General features: G+C 38.7%; 1 protein-coding gene across 1 annotated transcript; it reads left to right on the forward strand.

Annotated features, from left to right (window-relative positions):
• LOC114668166 (IgGFc-binding protein-like) lies at positions 1-27,686 on the forward strand. Its single transcript, XM_051920563.1, has 19 exons — positions 1-132; positions 212-546; positions 3,125-3,686; positions 6,518-7,116; positions 7,189-7,756; positions 7,962-8,563; positions 8,776-9,340; positions 11,221-11,420; positions 11,696-11,837; positions 11,957-12,294; positions 16,333-16,903; positions 17,080-17,675; positions 18,969-19,512; positions 21,052-21,647; positions 21,810-22,377; positions 22,584-22,783; positions 23,369-23,740; positions 26,292-26,551; positions 27,127-27,686. Exons 1-19 carry the CDS (start codon positions 6-8, stop codon positions 27,134-27,136), a joined length of 7,755 nt encoding a protein of 2,584 aa, XP_051776523.1. The 5' UTR covers positions 1-5; the 3' UTR covers positions 27,137-27,686.

The raw sequence follows: 27,686 nt of genomic DNA on the forward strand, positions 1-27,686 counted from the left end.
CCTTGATGGGGAGGAATTGTACCAGAAACTGTACATGTGTCTCTTCAGGTGTACTCAAGTGTACAGAAGTAGCGTGCGAGGAGGGACTCGTCTGTAGTAACCTAAACGGGACAATGGGCTGTATCAAAAAAAGTAAAGTACTTAATCACTTAAGCTGATGAGTCTGATTACTGGCACTTTTATTGACTGCTCTTTATTTTCTTTTGTTCAGATCAAGTCCCCTCCTGTAGCCTAATTACATGTGGACAGAATAGCACTTGTGAAGTCCTTAATAATCAGCCAACTTGCATCCCTAATTTTAAAACCTGCTGGGTACAAGAAGGCAGCCAGTACCACACATTTGATGGACACACTTTTAACTTTAAAGGGAACTGTACCTATACCCTGCTAAAGAACTGCATTTCTCAAAGTGGCATTTCGGGCTTTTCAATTTATATCCAGAATGAGCATGATGAACGAGTGACTCAAGCCTTTCTAAAAGAAGTTACTTTGGAAATAACAGATTATAATATAACCATTGCCAGGCATCAAATAGACTATGTAATGGTAAGTATTTTTGCTTTGCTTTATCTTCGTTATTATACAGTAATAGCTGTGTAAGCCTGTGCTGTAAAAAGTCCGGGGTCCTAGAAACTATTGAAATCGTCAGAAAAATATTGAAATGTAGAGATGCCAGGTAATTGAAAGGAACGACTCTGGGCATCTCTCTCCTAGGAGGATTTGTTTTGCTGATGTGCTGGCCTCATTTGTGTTACTAGCGGCTAAGCGAGTTTTCTCGGAGGTGGAGCCCTTACCCCGACTCCACCTCTCACTTCCGAGCCGTACAAACAAACACAATTCCACGTGTAGACATTTATATATACTGTAAGATATTCAGAGGAAAAGCAATGTAGCATTCATGACTAGTTGTTGTATAAATGTATTTTATGGTTATTGGAAAGCAAGGGAACGACAACCATATTTATTTATATAGCATGTTTTCATACAAATTATGTAGCTCAGTATTTTACAAGATGAAGAAAGAAAAAAGAAAAAATATAAAAATAGGGCAGTGCTAATTAACAAAGTAAGGGAGGACAGAAAAAACAAACTCCAGAGGGCTGGAGAAAAAAAAAAAAAAAACAAAATCTGCAAGGGTTCCAAGGCCACAAGACCACCAAACCCCCTCTGGGCATTCTACCTAATCAGTCCTCATGGTTTTCAGGCTTGTAATGGAAGAATTAGAAGATGATGGTCATGTGGACCTCTGGCCTTCAATCCGTCAGTGTAGGGAATGCACGGTGCTTTGATCAGGTGGAGGTGGCGCAGATCGCCATCACAGAAAACCGGAAAAAGAACGGAGAAAGTAGGGGTTAGTACGGATTTCGGAGCCATGAAAAAAATAATTAAATGCATATATAGAATATCAGGGTTACAATAAAATGAAGCTATGAGAAAGCCATGTTAAAATAATGAGTTTTTAGCAGTTTTTTTAAATGCTCCATTGTATTAGCCTGGCAAATTTTTGTCAGTAAGCTATTCGAGATTTTAGTTGCATAACAGCAGAAGGCTGTCTTACTACATGTGGCCAAGCCACGGACCTGGACATTCAGTTGCACTGCATGGTAGTGGTGTGGAGTTTTCCCGTGCAACTGGGGGCTTAAGGGGGAAGGAGTGTGATATAGCGGGTCTGCGGCTCAGAATGAACGGACAATTTTTAAATAATCGTTGCACTCGCTTCTTAAAGAGTGGGTATGGTAGTGTGGGCGGAGCAGTTCCCGGGCGCGATACGGGCTTGGGCGTTTCCACACTGAAGTGCCCAGGTGTCGCCCATGTCCGTGATTGATGTCAGGAGAGGCTAATCGCAGCACCCGTGCCATGTCCCCATTATAAATAGGAGAAATGCAAGTGCGGAGGAGAAAAAAGAAAGAAAAGAACAGGACGGGCGGCTAAGAGAGAAGAATGCAGGAGGTGTAGAAGCCAGTGCAGGAGCAAGTGAGAGCAGGCTCACTGTAATAAGGAGAAACAGCTGGGAAGCGACCCCTAGTGGGGTGTTTGGCCGGCATCTGGGGACAGATGGATTGGGTCACTCCTGTTGAGTTTTGCTGAGGAGCAGGAGTGACCAAGATCAAGGACTGCTTGCAGCGGGAGTGGGAGGCTTGGGAGGTGTAAGCCCCAGTGTTAGTGTCCTGGTTGCTGGGGAACCTGTGTCTCAGTCTGGCGGAGCCCTACTGAGCCAGGGATCGAAAGGCTACCAGACCAGCAAGAGAAGGTCAGCTGTAGGTAGGACAACTCCCCTGGTGCAGAGCCCGGATGGGAGAAGCAGGGGAGCTGCCAGCTAAAAAAGGTACCAGGTTTTTAATGGACTGCTTCCAGCCATTATTGATTTTTAACCTCTTTTTTTAAATGGAATATTTATTGGATTATTAACCTCCACATTTCCACTTGTTTTTAATGGATTATTTATTTATTGACGTTTGGAGGAATGCACTTTCACTGTTTCACTGTTTTGGTTTTGTTGAAATAAAAGCACTATTTGCACTTTGTACCTTCTCCTTACTTCGTTTGATCTCCTCATTGTCCAGCTCATCCCTGTTACATTACCGATAGTGTCCGGTTCAAGAGGCTCCCAAAAGGGAGAAGCAGAACCCGCATTGTCACAACTACTTCTTTTAAGTTTAGCTCTTGGAATTATAAGCAGACACCCATTTGAAGATCTAAGGTTACGATTTGGGAGTGTAAGGTGAAAGACATTCCAACATATAGAATGGAGCAAGACTATTTAAGGCTTTGTAAAGCATAAGGATTATTTTAAAGTCGATTCTAAATGGTACAGGTAACCAGTGTAGTGACATCAAAACTGCAGAGATGTGCTCGGATTTTCTTTTCCTAGTTAAGATTCTGGCAGCTGCATTCTAGGAAGATTCTGAGCAACTTGTTTAACCACCACCTTTCACAATTTGCTCTCTGCATTATTATTATTATTTGCTTTAATTATCTTTCCCCTTTAATATTTATTACAGAGCTTTTCCAAAATTTCTGGTTCAGAGCACTTCTGAAATAATGACTTGACAATACTTTGGCAAAGATTAAACTGTTATTTTGCTGTTGTGAACTAATTTTAAGTCCACTTTTTATAATTTAGGTGAATAGTGTAAAGGTCATCCCACCCTTTTCATTTCATGAAGGAAAGGTGAAGGTCTACTACAGTGGTACATCTGTGATGATCGAATTGGAATTTGGCCTTCAGATGATCTATAACTGGGAGCAGTATCTCATGATCCAGCTTCCAAAATCCTTTGCCACAACAGTCTGTGGAATGTGTGGCAATAATAATGGTAACCCCAATGATGATTTTGTAACACCAGATGGCACTTGGGTTCTGAATGAGAATGCCTTCGGCTGGAGCTGGAAGGTGGACAATAAAGAAGACTTTTGTCAAGTTGACTGCAACGGGACCTGTCCAAAATGTGATGGCCAGATATTTGAGAAGAGTGACTCATGCGGTCTGCTGAGCCTTATTGATGGCCCTTTTGCAGCTTGTCACCCTCTTGTTGATCCAACTGTGTATCAAGAAAGATGTGTGGAGAGCATGTGCCTCAATAATGGCAACCAGTCTTTCCTATGCCAAGCATTGCAGGCTTATTCTGACACCTGTCAGAGAAGTGGCAACAAAGTGCAAGACTGGAGAAAGAGGACTGAATGTAGTAAGTACACACTGTATCTATACACAGTGGTTATTGTGTTAGCACCTGTGGCATTTGATTTTTCTACTGAGCGGATTCAAATACTGTACTTTCAAAGTTTGTTCAGATTCCTTAAAATATCTTCAACCTCTTCTTTTTATATTCTGAATTGTTTGTGCATACGACTAACATGGCAAATTGTCAAAATTTAGGACCCAGCATGCTGTATTGAAATAAAAATAACAAATTAAATGCTAAATGTTGCATTTAAAGATGTGAAATAGTGCTTTGTCTCTCAGACTAGCACAATGGATTTTGTTTAGCTTTCTAAAAAGCTATTAGAGGAGCTCTAACAAAGTTTTGTACCAATCATTTTGCCAGTTAGGAAGAGCCACGTCCCCTATAACATCAGGTTTGCATGATCATTGATGCTAGTATCATTTGTACATCTTTTGTCTACAGGTCTATGATTTCAATTTTTTTTTCTTTGCAAAAAACATAAATGCATTTTTACTTTCTCGTATACATAATAGAGAAAGTATAGGAATCGCAAAAAAATTCAACCTTGAGATTTTGATGAATCTTGACATTTTAGACCTTCCCGAGTCCAAAAATACAATTTTTGGAAATGTGTCTGTTAGTAAACACAATAACTCAAACACTTTGACCTACGTCAGTGAGATTTTGTATACCTGCTTTATATCAAAAGTAAGGAAATCTATCAACTTTTGGACCACTTCTGGCATCTGGAAGTGGTACTTTAACTGAATACTTTCACGATGTTTCAAGTAAACTATGTTTATAATTACAGGTAGATGATTCAAATTTTAAAAACTGTCTTTAATATAACGCAAATTCCCTCAAAAATAACATGTAAACATTGAACATGCCATGTAAATACAAAGATGTAATGGGAACAATAAGATACTACGCCCCCATCGTGTTCCTGGTAATAAATTTAATTTTATGATTGTTCTTTTATTTTAATAAACTAAATGTAGTTAAAAGCAGTTTTACCTATAGCAATTTATTGCAACAAATATTATATAATACCAACACTTTTTCTATGTTTTTAGGCGACTATTACTCTTTTTACTTTGCACATAATCTAGATAATTCATATGTAATCATGAAAAAATTCCACCACCGTTTCCAAAAGTGCGAAAATATAATTTTAATATAAACTTTGATTATAAATAGAGATAAATAATTGTATATATTTCTCAATATTATCAATTAATTATGAGGAGAAACAAAGAGGTGATATTTGAGAAATATGGAAGTGGTTCTAATGGCCTTTTTGTCTATCTCAGTATACGAGAAAGTCGGGGGGAACACACTCCTGATTTTTTTATAGTACTGTTTTCGGTATCCAAAAAAAAAACAAAAACTTAAGTGTTTTGTTTCAAATTGTGCTAAAGCTATTCAGCCAATGTCATGTATTTATTGGAGACCATCTGTCCCCTGCAGCTCCACTTGCGTAGTAGTGAAAGAGGACAAACTTTAAAAATCTATAAACAAACGGGTATTGCTAGGTAAGCGGAGGCAAGGTACGCTGCAAAACGTGGCCAGGAGTAGACCGACTCAAAGGCTGGCGCATGAGTGAGGATGGCCCTGCCCGGCTCCCCACTCCTGACATCTTGCTTCCCCTTCCCCTTGGCCCACCACCTCTGTCTCTCGGATTAGTGTGAATATTTCGCTCTTGCAAGCAATCTATGATACTTAGTGCAGTGAGAGAAGTTGCAAAATCAACCAGAATGTTCAAGCAAATTATAGAAAAAAAACCCAATCTAAATCCGTTAAGTAGTTCTCTTGTGAAAAGTGGACAGACATACAGACAGATGTTGAATTTTATATATATTCAACTTTAAATGTTAATTCAAGACAGGAGCAGAAAAAGTAATTATGGACATAACTTCAGAGAGGGATACTAAGATTGTGTGAAATGCATAAACTGTCTTTACAGTACGCACAAAAGTCAAATTGGCACCGACCAAACAAGTGATGCAAAGCATTCTGCTAAACAGTGTGCAAAGTGACGTGGTCAGACTAGTCATATTTTATCTTCTTTAAAGTTATCTAATGAGTACGTGGGCTACATATTAAATGAGAGCCTGAATGCTGGTTACCCAGAGTAAAGAGTTTGTGTTATTCTGTTCTCTAAATAGAATCTCAGCACCTAAACTATGGCTGGAAAACACCCATCACATCTTAACAAAGTTAATTATAGGAAATTCAACGTAAATAATCTTTTATTATGGCACTGCCACAGTCGCGGAGCACACATATCCACGAAGTGTGTTAAAATAATGATAATAATGTAAGCCATATAAGGCTTGTCCCAGTCACCTAATCTCAATCCATTTTTGGGAGATGTTAGTGGTGCCAGCATCTGCATTTACATCCACCCTCCGTAGAATGACAAATAATGAGATACCATTCTTAATTGAGAGTATACCGCTGAAATGCAGTTTCCCCCATCCTTTTAGAAGGGTTTCCAGGATGCTTTGAAAATGTACGTGTAGCTAATGGTGGTTTACCATTGTCTCAAAGTTTATAAAGTTGCTTCCTTTTTTTCTTAAGAGTCTGTTTTTTAAATAATGAAGAACCAAGCAAAGGAGAAAACCACCTTGTTTGTTGCTCATTCAATCCAGAGTTTAAAGATTAATGAATCAAAAAACAGCAGTTACTCTTAATATGAAATCCCAAGTGCTTGCTATGGAGGGTTACCTGAACCAGACATTTGATTTTGGAAGCTTTAAAAACTAGTGTTTATCCTATTTATTCTACATCATAAATAGACATGTTCTGTTTGGTTTCTTAATTTTGTTTTTTCATTTATTTCTTAATAGTTCTTTCATGTCCTGAGAATAGCCACTATGAACTTTGTGGATCAGCATGCCAAGGAACCTGCAGTAACCATTCTATATCATCACTTTGTCAGTCCCCCTGTGTTGAGGTGTGTCAGTGTAATGTTGGATTCTTCAAAAGTGGTGGCCAATGTCTTACAGCACAAGACTGCGGATGTACCTACCAAGGCTTTTATTACCCACTTAATGAAGTGTTTTGGGCTGACAAGAACTGTACTCAGCAATGTATGTGTGATCCTGCTACAAAGCTGATTACCTGTCAGCAAATGACTTGCAAATCGACTGAATCTTGCCAAGTTGTTGATGGGATACAAGGTTGCTATCCTCTGAACTTCAAAACGTGTTCAGTTGAAGGGGATCCACACTACATGACATTTGATGGGCTTAGATATGACTTCCAGGGCACTTGCATGTACCAGCTAGCAGCACTGTGTTCCAATGTTTCTAGTCTGGCTCAGTTTGAAGTGCAAGTACAGAATGAGAATCGCGGCACTAGTGCAAGTTCATACTCTCGCATGATTCAGATTAAAGCCTATGGCAGGTCGATAGAGATTGGCAAAAGGAATGTTGGCAAAGTCCTGGTAAGTATATCATGTCTCCAATATGTGTGAGGAGGTGGAGGAAATCGCTCTAAAAGATGATTTTCTTTGCAGGTTGATGGAATGTGGACTAATCTCCCTTATTCTTGGAGTAATGGAAAGTTAGTTGCTTACCGCGTTGGACTAATTGCATCTATACAAACTGACTTTGGACTCACTCTAACCTTTGACTGGAACAGCAGAGTTACAATCGTACTTCCAGACACATACTTGGGTACTGTTTGTGGCTTGTGTGGAAATTTCAACGGTGATAGCAGTGATGATTTAGTGAATAGGAATGGCAAGCCAGCCACAGATCTGAATTATTTTGGAGCAAGCTGGCAAACGGGAGGCAGGCCAGGATGCCAGAATCAGTGCCTGGGTAATTGCCCAAAATGTAATGAGCAGCAAAAGCAAATGTACAGTGGAAATGACTTTTGTGGTAAACTCTTGGACCTCAGTGGACCCTTCAGAGACTGCCAGGGTAAAATTGACCCTAAGAGTTACTTTGAGAATTGCATTCATGATGTTTGTCTCTACAATGGTCTGCGGTTTGTCTTCTGCAATTCCATTTCCAGCTATGTGCAATCATGTCAGGATGTAGGAGCCAATATGTACTCCTGGAGGTCCAAGAGTTTTTGTGGTGAGTTTTCTATCTGCTTGAATTGTGTAAAACTTTGTCAAAAATGTGTGTTGGTGCTCTGTTCAGAGGTTGAATTAAGTGTTTTAGGTTGCCATTGCTTTTACCATTCATTCTTTGCATGGCTCTAGTGATATCGGAGTATATCAAAAAATTTCCAACAATGTTTTAGAAGTTATTTTTTACAGCTTTTCTCTTTTTTTGACAGATGTAAGTTGTCCTGCCAATAGCACTTATGATCTGTGCGCACCCTCCTTCCCTCCGTCTTGTGTTAGACTGCCTTTACTCTTGGATGCTCGTTGTCGGGAAGATTGCCAGTGTCTCCCTGGCTTTGTTCAAAGTGGAATGGAATGTGTTCTAACATCCGAGTGTGGCTGTTTCTATGATGGAAATTACTACCAAGCTGGGGACACATTTATTACCAATCCACATTGCCAACTGAAGTGTGTGTGTGGGTCCAACAGTCTAGTTTCATGCCATCCCTTTTCTTGTGTTGATGGTCAGATGTGCAAAATTGTGAATGGTATCCTTGGGTGTTATCCAGCAGAAAGCAACGGGAAATGCTCGGTTTCAGGAGATGCTCACTACTTAACGTTTGATGGGCAAGCATTTGATTTTCAAGGTACTTGCATATATATTTTGGCTGCTTTCCTACCTAATGAGACCGCTGAAGAAAGCATCGCACCATTCTCTGTGCTTGTGCAAAATGTTGAGATGGATAAAAGTGATGTGTCAGTTGTACGGCAAGTGGAGCTACAGATCTACAGTAGCAGTTTTATTTTGACCCAAGGGGAAATTGGCATTATTAAGGTGAGAAATGGACATTTCTCTTACTGCTTTAAGAATAGAAAAGTTTGAGATATTTTCCTCCCAAACATTTACTGCATTGTTATTTAGGAATTATAAGTTGTAGCAGATACAGTTCACATGTCATTAAAAAACATAAAAGGAGAGAATTAGGGTTGGATTTGCCCACTTCATGTTAAAAGTACAATGCGTTTTGTTTCTTTGCTTTTACATAGATGGATGGAGTATACTGGAATCTTCCTGTTAAGCTCCCAGATATTCATGTGATACAAAAAGGTGTAATGGTCCTTTTGCAAACTAAAGCTGGAGTAAACCTGATGTACGACCTGCAGTACTACATATTGATATCTGTATCGGCAGAATACTACAACCAAACATTTGGGCTGTGCGGTAACTTTAATGGAAACCCTGCTGATGATCTCCAGCTTTCAAATGGTTCTATGACCACAGATACTCAGACTCTGGGCACTTCTTGGAAGGTCACGGATTCTGAATCCAACTGCACAGATGGTTGTGGAAATGACTGCCCTCGCTGTAACGTGAATGGGGCAGTAGTCTTTGGGTCAACAAGCTACTGTGGATTGATCACAGCCTCATCTGGGCCATTCAGCGCCTGTTTCTCTTTAGTCGATCCCTTACCATTCTTTAATGATTGCGTTTATGATATGTGTCTTTCGGACTGGAGGATGGAGCAACTGTGTCACAGCCTACAGGCTTATACTGCTGCTTGCCAGGAGGCTGGAGGAGAGGTTCAGCTTTGGAGAAATGAAACATTTTGTAGTGAGTATGACTGTTGAAAATTTTAATAATTCACATCTTTAAAGTTTAAATAAAATTATGGTTAATGTCATACTTATGCACATTTTATAAAGTATGTGTTATCTGTCAAACCTGTTTTTAGGTTTGTAAAGCCAGTAGAATAGTATATTTTATAAACATATTTATTAATATATTTTATTAAGCAGACATGAAGGTGTGACCAGCACTATGACTGGAAATTTAGTATTGCACACAGTTTAAAGAGGAAGCACATAGTAGGTTACAAAGTGTATGCTCTTCAGTGTCCCCTGTGACCAGTGAACCTGATTAGTTTACATAATTAATAAAGCAATTAACTATGATTAAATATATATATATCTTTCTATTATAAAAGAAAAATCTTGAGATGAGACGATTGCCAAGAGATTTTTTTCAAGTCCCACTCTCCTCTCGACCATTTTCAACCACGCACATGGTCCTCTCACCTCTCATTCGTGTGAATGCTTTTGTCAGACACAATTCCTGTGTTCTCAGCTTTTATAAATTTTTACTTTTTCTTCACTTTAAGTTCCCAATAAAAGAAGACATATTATGTCCAAATCTTATTGAAGAATTTCATCCCGAAGGGTTATCAACAGAAGAAATGAGTACACAGGTGATTCTAGCACTGTGAAACGATGAAGTCAAATGAATTAATGCGAAAATTGTTGATCAGTTACGCAGCAAATTGGTTCAATATGTATCAATAGCCTATGCTGAAACAGTGGTGTTGGTGCAGAAGATGAAAACCTCAATTTACAATATCCCGTAGAATATCTACAACTGTTAACACCGTCCGGTCTTTCACCGGCCAAATTGCTGTTGAAAGAAGGATGTATTGTAATGTTATTGTGTAATTTATGTCTGAGTGATGGGGTATGCAATAGGACAAGATTAGTTGTATTCAAAATTGGTTGAACAATTCTGACATGTAAAATTTTAAGACAACAAGAAAGGTAATGTAGTACATCTTCCTCGCATAACATTAGACACCAAAGGAGATCTTGATATGCCATTCGTATTAAAACATTTACAGTTTCCCATTAGAATAGCGTTTGCTATGACAATTAACAAATCACAGGGACAAGCATTCGAAAAAGTTGGTTTATTTATTAGAGAGAAAGAAACGATATTCACTCACAGGCAGTTATACGTTGCGTTGTCACAATGTAAGTCCAAACACGGACAAAATTCAATGCGATATTGATGATAATTTAATTCAAAACATTGTTTTTTTACTAGTTTTACAGTAAAAGAGTAAGTTTAAAAAGTATTTGCATGTTAATTTCAAAGCCAACAGAACAAAAACGTATAATGCAACAAATTCCTCTAATGCAACATTAAACATAATTTTCTTTTAATTTATTACGTTTTACTATTTTTTTACTATGGTTTATTACTCGCTGTAATGTAAAATAATTAGTTCTATTATACATATGTAACAATTCCCATGAAAATAGCAATCGGTTTAAATTATACATCCGCTTCCCCATATGCGATTGGCAGATCTGCAAAGTGGTTCCCCTCCCAGGGGTTGGCGAGCGAAGCGAGCAGACGGCAGAGCCCCTAGTTTTTTTAATATATATAATTAGTTTTTGGGTTTTTTTTTTTTTCCATTATCTAGAAATCTTCTAATATACTGCACCCTCTTGCACAGTAATCTTGTTTTATAATAATAAATGCGTCTTTGAATCAGTTTCAGAATCGTGACCTCCTTGATGCTCACTTTTCCATTTGGAATGCTTACTTGTTTAAACCTAAGTGCTCTCCCAACCAGGAGAAAGTACAAATAAGCAAAATTAAGTAGATCTGAGTGTTAAAAATGTCTGTGCTTTTTTTTTTTATTTATTCCATTTCTGAAGATATGTCCTGTCCTACCAACTCTCAGTACAAACTGTGTACAGATACCTGTGCGATCTCCTGTGGGGCAGTTTTGGAGGAGCTATCTTGTCCTCAGAAATGTGTGGAGGGTTGCGAATGCAATGTAGGATTCCAAGCTGATGGTGATCATTGTGTTCCAGTAGACTCTTGTGGCTGCCTAAGTAATGGCCGGTATTATAAGGTACAAACATATTATGTCCCAGTTCCACAACTGTAATTCATATACATATCTGAGTGTATCTGGGAAGATCATGTATAGTCAACTCTTTAGCAGTATTGAAATTTTTTATAAACTTTTTTTTTTTTTTGGTATAATTGATCACTTCAATTATAAAACTACTTCACAACTGTTTAGATTATTTTTTGTGCAAATACAATATTCATTTATAAGAGACATTGTATGTAGACAAGCTTAATCTATGGCACTTTATTAAATATCTGCCTTCTTCACTCCAGAAAGGAGAGAGTGTTTTGGAAAATAATTGCACCAGGAACTGCACATGTCTGTCTCTGGGCATGTTGCAATGTACTGAAGCATCTTGTGAAAATGAATTAGTCTGTGCCACTATTAATGCTGTGATGGGCTGCTACTCAAAAGGTAATTTATGATTTTTTTTTTTTCATAGAATACTTTATGTCCAGCATATTTAAGCTTAACATCTTGGTATGTTGTAAAACCTTGTTTGTGAGCTTTAACACTGTTTTTTGTTGTTACAGATAATGTTACTACTTCATGCGCCCAGTTAAATTGCAGCCAACATGCAAAATGCGAAGTTCATAATAATCGAACAACCTGTATTCCAGATGCCAATATCTGCTGGGTATTAGGGGGTACTCAGTATCACACATTTGATGGGCAGGATTTCACCTTTCAAGGGAATTGTACATATGAACTGGTGCACAACTGTGTTTCACAAAGTAATGCCTCTGAGTTTTCTGTTCAAATACAAATTAAGCATGATAAAAATTCTTCTCAACCCTACATGGAAATGATCAGCTTTGTGATCCAGGACACAAACATTACAATTATTCATAAATATGTGGAAGCTGTAATGGTAAGAAGCCTCTTTATTTTATGACATATAAATATTTTTTGAATAATCAAATTGTGTTGAATGTTTAAAAAAAAAAAAAAAAAAAAAAAGAATTGCTTTAAATGTGCCAATAAGAAAATGAGCACTACAGGAACAGCCACTGTGATCTAAAATGGAAAGGAATGGGATGCAGAATTTAACCCTTTTGGTCCTGACATCCTATTACTAGTATAATATATACAGTCATATGAAAACGTTTGGGAACTCCTCTTAATTCTTAGCAACTTCCTTTGAATATATGACACGCCTTATGGAAACAGTAGTATTTCAGCAGTGACATTAAGTTTATTGGATTAACAGAAAATATGCAATATGTATCATAACAAAATTAAACAGGTGCATAAATTTGGACACCCCAACAGAGATATGACATCAATACTTAGTTGAGCCTCTTTTTGCAAATATAACACTCTAGACGCCTCCTCTAGCCTTTGGTGAGTGTCTGGATTCTGGATGGAGGTATTTTTGACCATTCTTCCATACAAAATCTCTTCAGTTCAGTTAAATGTGATGGCTGCTGAGCATGGACTGTCTGCTTCAAATCATCCCATAGATTTTCGATGATGTTCAAGTCAGGGGACTGTGACGGCCATTGCAGAACATTGTACTTCTCCCTCTGTATGAATGCCTTTGTAGATTTCCAACTGTGTTTTGGGTCATTGTCTTGTTGGAACCCCTGCGTAACTTCAACCTTGTGACTGATGCTTCAACATTATCCTGAAGAATTTGTTGATACTAGGTTGAATTCATCTGACCCTCGACTTTAACAAGGGCCCCAGTCCCTGAACTAGCCACACAGCCCCACAGCATTATGAAACATCCACCAAATTTGACAGTAGGTAGCAGGTGTTTTTCTTGGAATGCGGTGTTCTTCTTCCGCCATGCAAAGCACTTTTTGTTATGACCAAATAAACTCAATTTTTGTCTCATCAGTCCAAAGCACTTTGTTCCAGAATGAATCTGGCTTGTCTAAATGAGCATTAACATACAACAAGCGACTCTGTTTGTGGCGTGAGTGCAGAAAGGGCTTCTTTCTCATCACCTTGCCATACAGATGTTCTTTGTGCAAATTGCGCTGAATTGTAAAACGATGTACAGATACACCATCTGCAGCAAGATGTTCTTGCAGGTCTTTGGAGGTGATCTGTGGGTTGTCTGTAACCATTCTCACAATCCTGCACATATGCCGCTCCTGTATATTTCTTGGTCTGCCAGACCTGCTGGGTTTAACAGCAACTGTGCCTGTGGCCTTCCATTTCCTGATTCCATTCCTTACAGTTGAAACTGACAGTTTAAACCTCTGAGATAGCTTTTTGTAGCCTTCCCCTACACCATGATACTGAACAATCTTTGTTTTCAGATCTTTTGAGAGTTGCTTTGAGGATCCCATGCTGTCACTCTTCAGAGGAGAGTCAAAGGGAAGCACAACGTGCAATTGACCCCCTTAAATACCTTTATATCTCATGATTGGACACACCATTCTATGAAGTTCAAGGCTTAATGAGCTAATCCAACCAATGTGGTGTTGCAAGTAATCAGCACTGAGCAGTGACATGCATTCAAATCAGCAAAATTACAAGGTGATCCAAATTTTTGCACAGCCAGTTTTTCACATTTGATTTAATTTCATACAACTAAATACTGCTTCACTAAAAATCTTTGTTTGGAAAACACCCCAGTACTCAGATGTTCCTAGGAAATGAATGACATACCACTGTTATCTTTTTTTGTTGAAAGGAGAGTCAATTATGATGCAGGCTGAGAGGGGTTCCCAAACTTTTTCATATGACTAATATATATATATATATACAGCCATTTTTGTAAGGCACAGGAACATTTGCAGCCATTGGAATCGGGCGTGCTACTATTCGCGCAGACTGGAGAGGCATACAGTCTACGAAACACGGAAGTGAAAATGGATGCTTCCGGACTGTGCGCACCACATACTACGTAGGTCCACTTTCAATTTTATTTCCTCAAGAAGATGCAAGTATCTGGCAGCTATTGTATAATAATAGTGATAATGTTTTGTTTAATTTTTGAGCTTCCTAGACATCCCAAAAGGTAGAATATCTCACAAAACAATTTTCTCCCCATAAAAACAAACTCCAGAGCCGAAAGGGTTAATAAGTTAGATTTTGTTGTTTTTTAGCATATGTTATACATTTTAACACACAATAAAGATTTACTGCAGTTCACACTTCTGGTTCCCAGCCACCTGTCTATTGATTTGAAAACATTATGCGTAGAGAAGTGGCTTACCCATCTCAAGTACCCCCACTGTCACTCTGCTTTCTCTCATTTATGTAAGTCAGAGTTATCTTCAGCTCAATAATTGGCTTTAAGCCCCCTTCTAGAATGGGTTCTGATGCAAGTCTTTGCATTCACTTTTTGGACCAGATGTGGCCCTTTTTGCTTATAGAGACAATGGGTTGCTTCATGATCCATGTATCTCTTCACTCTCCAGCCTTTGTCTCGGTTTCCAACCAAGATGTTGAGTGAGAATGTGTTTGCCTCCCTGACCTCAGTCTTAAGTGGTCCGTATAGACATGGATACCTACCATGTCCTGCCACCTTGTAGACCGTAAGACTCTGAGACTACGTATTTTTCTTCCAAATTCCATATGCACTCCTAACCCCAAATGTCTTCTTTCTAATAGGGTATTGACATAACCTTTGGCCATGTAAGTGGGGCAGTTGCATCCGGTTCCATGGGGCTGGAGAAGCCATGGTGACTGAATGGTTGTTATTTCATAGCACTCTGTTAACATGTTTTTTAAATCTTGCCCATGACTCCATCTTCTTCTTTCGGGTGCTCCCATTAGGGGTTGCCAGAGTGGATCATCTTCTTCCATATCGTCCTGTCTTCTGCATCTTGCTCTGTTGCACCCACCACCGGCATGTCCTGTCTCAGCACATCCATAAACCTTCTCTTAGGCCTTCCTCTTTTCCTCTTGCCTGTCCGCTCTATCCTTAGTACCCTTCTCCCAATATACCCAGCATCTCTCCTCTGTACATATCCAAACCAATACAATCTCGCCTCTCTGACTTTGTCACCCGACCGTCCAATCTGAGATGACCCTCTAATGTCCTCATTTCTAATCCTGTCCATCCTCATCACACCCAATGCAAATCTTAGCATCTTTAGCTCTGCTACTTCCAGCTCTGTCTCCTGCTTTCTGGTCAATGCCACTGTCTCCAACCCATATAACATAGCTGGTCTCACTACCGTCCTGTAGACCTTTCCTTTCACTCTTGCTGATACCCGTCTGTCACGAATTACTCCCACTTTTCCATAAAGCTTAATTATAGCTATTTCTTTTTTTATGTAGATTAAGCATTAGCTGTGTCTCGTTGTTGGCAGTCATTTGTAATTGGATTTATTTTCACATAAGGGGTGCTAATTTAATTTTTTGCATTATTACCCATTAAGTTCTAGTTACATGACTGCCTATCCCAAATATTTATGCAGAAATGTGCAAAACAGATAATGATAATACAGTAAGGTCGCGACTACCCTTTAAATGTCGAGGGGGCTTTGATCAACTCAAACGAGAATAGCTTTGTGATCTCACCCGCTTTAAAACGCAAGCTTGTGTTGTAATGCATTGAGACTTCTCTCCAGCTTGAAAGCTTTTTCTTTTCAAAGTCTCTAAATGTTAACAAATATCTTAGTGTTGAGTGTCTTGTGTGTGCAGAAGCAGGATGGAGCCTTAGTCTACTTTAGTATGATGTGTGTCAGCACCTGAATTTTCAATCGGCTGATATTTTGAGATATGTTTTGTTTTTGGAGACTTCATTTGATTGACAGGTTTGTGCTGGGTTGAATTTTGTACCCCATATTTTCTTTTTGTGTTTTAGACAAGCGGGATGTGTCTCTACCTTGAAGTTAACCTGGTGAGGTTGTAGTAAACTGTAACACTGACAAATAAGTACACAAAGAAAAATCTAAACCGGTGTTATTTTTGTGCATTCATTTTACTTTTTCTTTTCAAACAGGTAAATGATATCAAATTCATCCCTCCTTTTTCTTTACAAGATGGAAGCGTAAAGGTGTACTTTAGTGGAATATCTATAGTCCTAGAAATGAATTCTGGTCTAATGGTAATCTATAACTGGGAACAGTATCTTAAGGTCAAAATTCCCAAATCATTTCCTGAAGATGTGTGTGGGATGTGTGGCAATAACAACAATGACTCTAGTGACGACTTTTTGACCTCCAATGGCACGAAAGCTTCCAGCGCAAAGGCTTTTGGCTGGAGCTGGAAAGTTGACAACGGTGAAGCCTTTTGTCGGGCAGACTGCAGTGGTCTCTGTCCTCAATGTGAAGAGCGAAGTGGCCAAATCTATGAGACGACTAACTTGTGTGGCGTACTAACCAAAACAAATGGCCCATTTGCTCCTTGCCATCCTGTGATTGATCCCAGTGTGTATCAGAAGACTTGTGTGAACAGTATGTGCGTAAATAATGGCACCCAGTCTTTCCTCTGTCAGACACTGAAAGCTTATTCAGACAGCTGCCAGAGAAGTGGGATCCGAGTTCAAGAATGGAGAAACATGACCGGATGCTGTAAGTTTCATTATTTATCAAGTTATCTTCTCAAACCACAATGCAAAAATCAGAGGGTTTTAGATAAGTACTTTCAACAGTTTTCCAACAAATCAATTTGTAAAGCAAAACTACCTGATGCAAGCATATTTTTTTGTTAAAACTGCATACTAAAATATTTTTTTCCTTCTCCCCAGCACTCCTTTGCTCCAGGAATAGTCACTATAACATTTGTGACTCACCGTGCACAACAACATGTAGTGATGCTCCCACTGAATCTCCATGTCTGTCTCCTTGTGTTGAAAACTGTCAATGTAACGATGGGTTTCTAAGAAGTGGAAATCAGTGTGTCCCACCCCAAAACTGTGGCTGTATTTATCAAGGTTTCTACTACCCACTTAAAATGAAATTTTGGACTGAAAACTGTGAACAGCAATGCACCTGTGATCCTGCATCCAAGGAAGTATCTTGTAAGCCTGGTTCTTGCAAATTTGGCGAGTCTTGTCAGGCTGTTGGTGGTATATTGGGCTGTTATCTACGGACCATCAAATCTTGTTTAGCAGAAGGGGATCCACACTATACTACTTTTGATGGTAGGAAGTTCGACTTCCAAGGCACTTGTGTGTACCTGCTGACAGGTCTGTGTTCTAAAGATTCCAATCTCACCGCCTTTGAGGTGCACGTGCAGAATGAAAACAGGGATAGTAATGTGGCTTCATATGCCAGAATGATCTGGGTGAATGTTTATGGAATATCTGTGCTGATCAGCAAAGATTTCAAAGGCAAGATCAAGGTAAGCAGCCTGGTTCTACCAGTTCAAATGGTACAGCTTCTGCTTAACGCTGACATAGTGGATATTTTCAAAGGCTATCATAAATAGAATATTGGGGGGAAAAAACACTATTTTCCCTGTTTTTTCTGTTTTTTTGCATACCTCTCTAAGTATAACTAAAATGTTAATAGGAATGTATATTAGAATCAATGAAAAATGAACTTAACATGAATGGTGGATAGTTTTTGCAACTGTGGCATACTTTAATTGAATCAGATTGCTAACCTAGCAAGTTACAGTACTTACATGGATACCAGTAGATGGATACATGGCAACTTCTTAAATTTATACTGTATATAATTTTATAAGAAAAAAGGTTGACATTTGCCATGTATTGCATCTGTCATTTTTTAACAAATGGCACATTACTATCCTATCTGTCTATCTGTTTCTCTCTCTCTCTCTCACCCTGGATGATGACTGGTCTCAGACGCTTCTTAGCACACCTGAAGTCCACCACCAGTTCTTTTTTCTTGCTGATGTTGAATTTCACATTGTCTCTGCACCGCAAGACAAAGTCCTCCACGGCCTTCCTGTACTCTGACTCCTCTCCATTATTAATGCAGCCAATGATGGACAAGTACTCTGAAAATTTCTGTACATTTCTTTTGCTACACAGATGTTATCTGCTGCCATAGATGTACAGAGAAGTGTTTACTTCTAATTCTATCCACTTTGATCCTTTTCACTTATGAATGGATCCACTGTATGAATTGTTTTGATTTTGGTAAAATTTGTGTTTGGTTATAACCAATAAGTTTTTAAGAAGAAGAAAGTCCATTCATGATCTTGAATCAGCATATTACTTTCAGGGTTATGGTGCCTCTTGACCCAGTTGGTACAGATATTAATGACCATAATAAAGTCAAACTGAGTTTGCAATTAAGTGTTAACACCAAAGCTGTCCCACGCAGTAATAATTTTGATGCATTTAAAAAAAGCTGTCAATAACTCAGTCACAATTTTACCTACACAGATATCTCATAGGCTGTTGTGTAGCATACACTGTGTTGGTTTTCTGTTCAATAACTGGAAATTTAATGTGAGCAATGTATAGTTAACCTCTCAAAGCCCCACAGTGCAAAATCTCAAAATTCCAATAAAGACCCCCCTGACCCTGTATTAGGATATAGTGGGTTGGATAATGGATGGATGGATGGAACAGGTGTGGGGAAAGTATATGATTTTTGTGTTTTACCTTCAAATTGATGTAGAATTAATAACACTTTTTCCTCTCCACAACTTCCTATGCAGGTCAATAATCTTCTGGTCAACCTTCCTTATTTCTGGAATAATAAAACGGTCCAGTTATATAAAACAGGACTAATTATAACTGTAACAACAGACTTTGGCCTCAGATTAACATTTGACTGGAGTATGCGTGTAACTGTGTCTGTGCCCAGTGCATATGCTGGCTTGCTTTGTGGCCTTTGTGGAAACTACAACGATGATCGTACTGATGACGCATCAAGCCCAGATACATTTGGTGGAAGCTGGAAGATTAGACAGGTTCCTGGATGTGCTGATGAATGTACTGGTAATTGCCATAAATGTGATGAAAATGAGAAGCAGGCCTACACAGGTGCAAACTTTTGTGGCAAACTCCTTGATGCAAACGGGCCATTCAGAGACTGCAAAAACATTATAGACCCCCGCAGTTTCTTTTTAAACTGCGTATATGATGTTTGTATCTATAAAGGCTTGATTTCAGTATTGTGCCAATCTATCTCCAACTATGTAGGTGCTTGTCAAGAAGCAGGAGCCACTATTTATCCATGGAGGTCCTCTGCTTTTTGTGGTAAGTAGCAAGGCTGTATGAAAACTGCTTAGTTCAAACGTATATACAGTAATATCGCAGGTACTAATAGTTACACTTGCATTAATATTTGCTTAGAAGACACTTTTATCCAAAGCAGCTTACAAAAGAGATCAACATACAGTAAATGAGTAAACATCAGTCTAGGGGATTGTTTGGGAACAAGTGTTACAAGGCAACAGTACAAAATCGATTGTCACAAGTGAAGAATCCACAACAAAACATAAGTGAGTAACAATTCTTAGATTAAAATATCTAAAATCTGTTAGACAGACATTCACCATACAAGAGTGTTTAAATGTTTCTTAAAAACATTCAGGGAGTCAGAATTTTAAATAGAGGTGGACACCTCCTTCGGCCCTATTGGAGTTACAGATGAATGAAAGTATCTGAAGTGAGACTTGATGCCATGCACAGGTGGCAGCACCAGACACCATTCAACAGCAGACCTGAGAGGAGTCCAGGACCTCAGAAGTGTCTTCATAAATATAGGCGCAGACCCACTGACTACTCTGTAGGCAAACATCAAGGATTTGAACTTAATATGTGCTACTACAGGAAGTCAGAGTTGTGATCTGAAGATAGACATGTGCTCACCCCAGCTGGTTGAACACTTAATGTGCACTACATTTTGAATCATCAGCAGCAGCTTGGTGAGAATTGCTTGTGTTCCTGCCAGCAGATAGTTGCAGTAGTCTAGACATGACAAGACCAAATCCTGGATCAGGATTTGTGCTGCATATTCTGTAAGACGGTCCTTTTCTTGTAGATGTTGCGTAATATGAATCTGCACTACTGAGAGGCCATAGCGACGTGGTTCCTGTAGGACACGTGGTCACCTCAAAACTGAGTACTGACTAGGTGGATGTTAGTGATAGTGAGCTGTGCTGAATAGATGGTCACCTGAGATAAAAAGGAGGTTCATGCCAGGTTGAGCTGGAGACGTTCCTTCATCTAGGTTGCATTATCAGTGAGACATGCAGAGACTGATCTTCAAATTTAACTCTGTAATAACGGCTTAGTTTGAAAATGTTCATTGCTTCTCACTAGTTTACCTTTTAACACCCTTTTCTGGGGTGTCCATTCAAATTATCAGTTCTATCATAATTGTAATGTTACATGTACAAAATTTATAAGCAAGATTGTGCATATTGAAATGAGGCAATTAAGGTATTTTTTTACAGCTGCTATATATAAAATACTATCTTTGCTTTTGTACTGTTTTATTCCTGGCAGTATGACATAGACTAGATTTTCTTCTAATACTTCAAGGACCAGCTGTTAGGGTATAAGTAGCTCTAAGTTTTTACCGAAATGTGGGTACCTCGACGTAGACCTATCCCGACTGGTGGGTCATCCTGAAGTTTAGACTTTAGTAACTACATAAATGTAACAATAAAAATTTCAGTTAAGGAACTCAATTAAAAGGGTAAATCAGTGCAATAAAATAGTTGGTCTGTAGTCTTGGGGGAAACTGCAAGACGGTACAAAACTAAATTATTAATTCTTGTCTTTAAATAGATTGGCCTTGTTCTATGAACAGCACTTATGAGCTCTGCTCTTCTCGATTCCTCCACAATTGTGTTGACTTCCCAGCTGTTGAAACAACTAAATGCAGAGAAGACTGTGAATGTCAAAAAGATTTTGTCATCAGTGGCACATCCTGCATTCCAGCCTTCAGATGTGGTTGTCTTTATAATGGCACATACTACCAAGTGGGAGATAATTTCTTCAATGATACGTTGTGCAAGTGGCATTGCAGCTGTCAGGTGGGAGGTGCAGTGCATTGTAAGGCTTTCTCCTGTAGACCAGAGGAAGAATGCCGGGTAGAAGATGGAGAACGCAAGTGTTTCTCTGCCATGCCTCCAGGAACATGTTCTGCCATTGGAAATTCACATTTCCATTCGTTTGATGGATTATCCTTTAGATTTCAGGGTACCTGTGCTTATACATTCACAAAGACCTGTTTTACCATGGGTGCTGTTGTCAGCTTGACAAACTTTTCTCTAATCCTTATGAATAAACTAGTTGAAAATGGAACTTCCGCTGTCAAAGAATTAATTTTAGAGATCTACGATATAAATTTGAGCTTACTGCAGAACATGAATAAGGTTAAGGTAAGTGTCATGATTATTGGCTTCTGTAATTTTGACAGTGTCTCCTGTACAAGAACCTTATGAACATTAATTTTGTGAACTAAATGCCAAATTGTATAAATACTTGTTATAGACCCCAGTTTATTTGTTTTGGATATTTATTTATTCCTTCTCCATGTTTAGGTTAATGGAGTGTTGGAGAACATCCCTTTTAATCAACAGGACATTTGGGTGTACCGCAGAGGGATTTTTGTCATTATACAAGCTGATGCTGGTCTGAGCATTTCTTATGATTTGGAATCCTATATACAGGTCAGAGTAAGCCAAAACTACAGCAACTACATGTGTGGACTTTGTGGAAACTTCAATCTAAATTCATCTGATGACTTTAAACTTCCTAATGGCAGTAAAACCACTGATGCACAGGTTTTTGGTACATCCTGGAAGATGGAACCCACGTCTGCTAAGAATTGCACAGATGATTGTGGCAAAGACTGTTTTCCTTGTAGCTTAAATGAAGATGACCTGTCCAGCTCCACAGGTGCTTGCAGACTGATTACTGAACCATATGGCCCATTTAATGCTTGCATCCCCCTCATTGATCCCACAGGGTTCTTTAACAATTGTGTGTCAGAGTTGTGTAGGACTAGTGGAGCCAACGCTTCGCTGTGCAACAGCTTACAAGCTTACACTGCTGCTTGCCAGTTGTCTGGTGTGCCAATTGGGGTTTGGAGGAATGCGAGCTTTTGTCGTAAGTATTTGTTTTTTGAGCTTATCCTAAATTTAACAGTGCATCTTACCTAAAATCTATAGTACATTTATCTAATGAAAATACACTTGTTGGATGGGAAACTGTGGTGGAGGCCTTTAATATTCTTATGATGTTTTTAAAACTTATTACTGTCTCCAGTTGGTAACACTTTCAATAGTTTGAATTTTTTTTCTCCCCTCGGCCAGCTATGACTTGCTCTTCTTCTAGCCACTATGAACTTTGTGTTGACACTTGCTCATTGGTATGTGATGAGATTGCTGAAGCTCTTAGGTGCCCGGGGAAATGCCAGGAAGGTTGTCAGTGCAATGACGGATATGTTTTTAATGGTGATGACTGCGTTGGCGTGGATGAATGTAGCTGCTTTGACAAAGGAAGGACCTACAAGGTATAATATGATATTCACAAGTACAGAGCACTGTGAATTAGTATTAAAGTAACTGACATTCACTTGATTTCCTTCCATTGTGTCTTGTTAAATTTTTAACCAAATTTTGGAGAAGAAGCAAGCACTCCTAACTATGAATGTATTTTACAAGAGTACACTGGGAAAAACTGGTGCACTTTCAAAAGTTTGTTACTGCCTTGTTCATAATTCATCCAGGATAGGATTCAGCATTTTAAGTTCTCATTGTATGAACCCCAGTTTTCTCACATGTAATTTAATTTACAGGAATATATAAACGCAACCTAGTGATTTTTCCACCAGCAACCTGTTACATTTTCAGTATAAATATGATGCTAAAAGTAAAATATTGAAGTAAATATTTGTGTGGTGCTGATTTATAGTTTAACGAAATGTAATCTTTTCCCAATGCGAAGTACAGAGTGCTTGTAAATGAGTTTTTTCTCAATGTTATAAGTCAGTTAATTTTTTCCTGTTATCAATGATGATAAAATTGATTCCTCTGCTACAATCTTAATTTACTAAGTTTTTATCATTATTCTTAACTGGTAATGATTTTTCTCTCAGACTAATGAAAAGCAGTACCAGGAAAACTGTACTCAGAAGTGCTGGTGCAATACAACAGGTGGCCTTTCCTGTGAGGATGTGTCCTGCGGGCCTTCAACATATTGCTCCATTGAAGATGGAAAAAGAGGTTGTTACATCAATGAAGGAACGTGCTTATTGGATTCAGGCTCTCTCTCTACTTTTGATGGCATTTCAATAAGTGTTGAAAATGGAACACCTTATGACTTGGTCACCGTTTGTGACCATTCATCCAAAAAATGGTTCAGGATAATTATTAATTTTGGAAATTGTAATTCAATGCAACCGCTGAATTCTGCACTCTACGTCTTCCTACCAAACTCATTAATTGTCCTTAAAAATCAAAGTGCTTGGGTAAGTTATTTTTCATGTTTCATTATTCTCATTGGTTTTGGATTGTTGCCTTTAGGTAATGTCACACAGCCATATACAGATTATCTGTTGCATGCAATTTGATTGCTCTTGTTTTGCACTGTTTTTTTGATGACCTTAAATACTCCTTGTTTTCTTTGGATTTTTAGTTTTGAAAATATGAGATGTGACAGTTTCATTCTCAGATCAGCCATGTAGAGTTTTAACAGTCATTACCGGTGGTGAAACATGGTGTTTCAAGTTATAAAAGCACCATGTCACACTTGTAGATCAAGACCACGCTTGTGTCATTGTTTTGTTTGTTTTCTTGCCATTTTACACTGCCGCCTTTGCCATTTTGTTTCTCACTTGTACTGGAAATACTGTTTCATCACCTGCAATGAACCTGTTAAACACGTATGCATTTACAGAAAGATCAATCACAACTTTAAGCCTTTTCTGTCCATCTGTCAAGATTCGAGACACATGGGCGACACTACACGGCTGTTCTGGAAGTTTTAAATTGTCTCATCCCGTATGCTAAATTTACCTGTTAAGGAAACAAAGGTCAATAAAGCTGTAAAATTTATACTGCAAAGAGACCGTGTCTCAGTAAGAGATGAATCCTAACCATTTTATGGTAGATTCTGACTTGGAAGTTGTGTTCTCTCATTTAAACTTCGTTCTGCTATGTAAAATGTAAAAGTGGGTTCAGCTTACATACAGTCTGTGCACTCCTCTTGTAATCTCGTAGAAACGTGCTGAATTATGTATACTTTATAGATAGATAGATAGATAGATACTTTATTAATCCCAATGGGAAATTCACATTCTTCAGCAGCAGCATACTGATATAATAAATAATATTAAATTAAAGAATGATAACAATGCAGGTGAAAAAACAGAAAAACAGACAATAACTATGTATAATGTTGAATGTTAATGTTTACCCCTCTGGGTGAAATTAAAGAGTCGCATAGTTTGGGGGAGAAACGATCTCCTCAATCTGTCAGTGGAGCAGGACAGTGACAGCAGTCTGTCGCTGAAGCTGCTCTTCTGTCTGGAGATGATACTATTAAGTGGATGCAGTGGATTCTCCATAATTGATAGGAGCCTGCTGAGCGCCCTTCGCTCTGCCACAGATGTTAAACTGTCCAGCTCCATGCCAACAATAGAGCTTGCCTTCCTCACCAGTTTGTCCAGACATGAGGCATCTTTCCTCTTAATGCTGCCTCCCCAGCACACCACTGCGTAGAAGAGGGCGCTCGCCACAACTGTCTGAGAACATCTGCAGCATCTTATTGCAGATGCTGAAGGACGCCAGCCTTCTAAGGTAGTATAACCGGCTCTGTCCTTTCTTGCACAGCGCATCAGTATTGGCAGTCCAGTTTAATTTATCATCCAGCTGCACTCCCAGATATTTATAGGTCTGCACCATCTGCACACAGTCACCTTTGATGATCACTGGGTCTATGAGGGGTCTGGGCCTCCTAAAATCCACCATCAGCTCTTTGGTTTTGCTGGTGTTCAGGTGTAGGTGGTTTGAGTCGCACCATTTAACAAAGTCATTGATTAGGTCCCTATACTCCTCCTCCAGCCCATTCCTGATGCAGCCCATGATAGCAGTGTCATCAGCGAACTTTTGCACATGGCAGGACTCCGAGTTGTATTGGAAGTCCGATGTATATAGGCTGAACAGGACCGGAGAAAGTACAGTCCCCTGTGGCGCTCCTGTGTTGCTGACCACAATGTCAGACGTGCAGTTCCCAAGACGCACATACTGAGGTCTGTCTTTAAGATAGTCCACGATCCATATCACCAGGTATGAATCTAATCCCATCTCTGTCAGCTTGTCCCTAAGGAGCAGAGGCTGGATTGTGTTGAAGGCGCTAGAGAAGTCTAGAAACATAATTCTTACAGCACCACTACCTCTGTCCAAGTGAGAGAGGGATCGGTGTAGCATATAGATGATGGCATCCTCTGCTCCCACCTTCTCCTGATATGCAAACTGCAGAGGGTCAAGGGCGTGTTGAACCTGTGGCCTAAGGTGGTGAAGCAGCAGCCTCTCCATGGTCTTCATCACATGTGATGTCAGAGCAACAGGCCGAAAGTCATTCAGCTCACTAGGACGTGATACCTTTGGGATTGGGGTGATACAAGATGTTTTCCAAAGCCTCGGGACTTTCCCCTGTTCCAGGCTCAGGTTGAAGATGCGCTGTAGAGGGCCCCCCAGCTCCGATGCTGATGCTAAATTTTCTTCTGAAATGATGAATTACAACTCGATTTTCATGAGCAGTTTACTTGATTTATAAAAGGAGATGTTTAGAAAAGCCCCGCTCATTTGCCAAATAATGCAGAATAATCAAAGTTTCTTCAAAAACAATAAAGAGGACTTTATGAAGATTATTTTAGATATTTATTAATATTTTTAAAATCAACATATCTAAGTTGTTTTTCATATGAATTTTTTAAAGTGTATTTTATTTAAATGTGGCTATTTTATTTATTTAATCTTGAAATGTGTTGAATTTTTTTGCAAATTTTGATGTTACAGGTTAATGGACAACAGTCCGCTTTACCACAGAGCTTCCCCCTCGATATTTCCATATACAAGGTGTCTGATGGTCTTATGGTTTCCTGGGCTTCTGACCTTAAAATTCATTTTAGAACCGATGGGGTTGTTTTAGTAAAAGTTAAATCTGTATTTTCTGGAAAACTGTGTGGTGCTTGTGGCAACTTTAATGGAAATCCTTTAGATGACACCCAAACCAATGGAACAGTATCAATTTGGAGTGCTCAAGATTTCTCTTTTTGGTGAGTTCTTCTTCATTGTTTAGTGCCTCTGAAAACTTTAATCATTAAAGTTTTAATTAATTTAATTAAATAATGTGGTACAACCCTTCCCAAAATGTAGGATGGTGCATTGTGAACGCCAATCATGTTTTTTTCCATTTTTGTCCAAAAAGGTGCAAGGACAGTCTTACACATTGTTAGTAGAAAGCTAAACATATTTGGGATGAAGACAATGGATGACAGTCTGCCAACTGAAATATTCTCTTAAGGTTATACAAGTGTAGTGTGTGGGTTTGCTTGTGATTTGCATTTTTTTATTTTATTTATTGTGTTCTTTATGGATGGTTTTTAGGTAGGCATATGTAGAGAGAGAGGAAAAAATGACTTGTTTCTTGTACATGTAATCTGAAACATCTCACCAAAACCCCTTTCTCTTCTAAAATGCTGAGCTTTCCTTCAGATCAAAATGTTTGTGCTGCCTCGCTCTTGCTGTGTTGTTCTATGCTCTAATCCACTTGCTTTTGCACATTTGCATAGTAGTAAATTTTAATTTGAGACTTAACTTTTCTGTTTTTTTTTTTTTTTTTTCTTTTCAGCCATGTTTGAGCATGTGACGCCACTGAAGACACACTGGTTTTAAAAGCAAATTTGTCATTATGAATGTTTTCTCACTCCCTGTCTCTATAATTGAGTTGAATGAAATTTAAGCAGATATTTAACACTTTTTACTAATAATTCAATTTTGTAAGACTTTTGGTGGATACGTTAATGGGTAAAACTCCCTTGTCAGATACAGTTTACTTCCTGCTGCCTCATAAAAGAAGTATTTTGCTTAAAATTCCAAAAGCACTGCAGTTTGTTTCAGCACTAATGGGTTACTGAGACTGCATTGAACGGGGGCAGATTTATATTTAAATGGAACAATATTCTTCAAGCCCACTAGATGGCAGTGTAGTGCTACTGTAATAAACCACCTGGCTTGCATGGCAATTTACTATTTGTTACCTGTAAACTCACTGCAAAGTGTTTTTAAATGATACGACGATGTAAGTATTCTACTTTGTACAAAAGACTTCCTATAAAGATACTAATTTTTGACGAACAGACGTATTTCATAGTTATTTGTATAAACCTAATTTACTTCTACAACTTTAAA

The sequence above is a fragment of the Erpetoichthys calabaricus genome, chromosome 17 (assembly GCF_900747795.2).
Source record: "Erpetoichthys calabaricus chromosome 17, fErpCal1.3, whole genome shotgun sequence".
Classification (NCBI taxonomy): domain Eukaryota; kingdom Metazoa; phylum Chordata; class Cladistia; order Polypteriformes; family Polypteridae; genus Erpetoichthys; species Erpetoichthys calabaricus.

Coding starts and splice junctions, on each gene's coding strand:
- LOC114668166 (XM_051920563.1), top strand. CDS start 6: ATGGGGAGGAATTGTACCAGAAACTGTACATGTGTCTCTTCAGGTGTA. Junction 133..211: donor AATGGGCTGTATCAAAAAAA/GTAAAGTACTTA, acceptor TCTTTTGTTCAG/ATCAAGTCCCCTCCTGTAGC. Junction 22,378..22,583: donor GAGGAATGCGAGCTTTTGTC/GTAAGTATTTGT, acceptor CCCCTCGGCCAG/CTATGACTTGCTCTTCTTCT.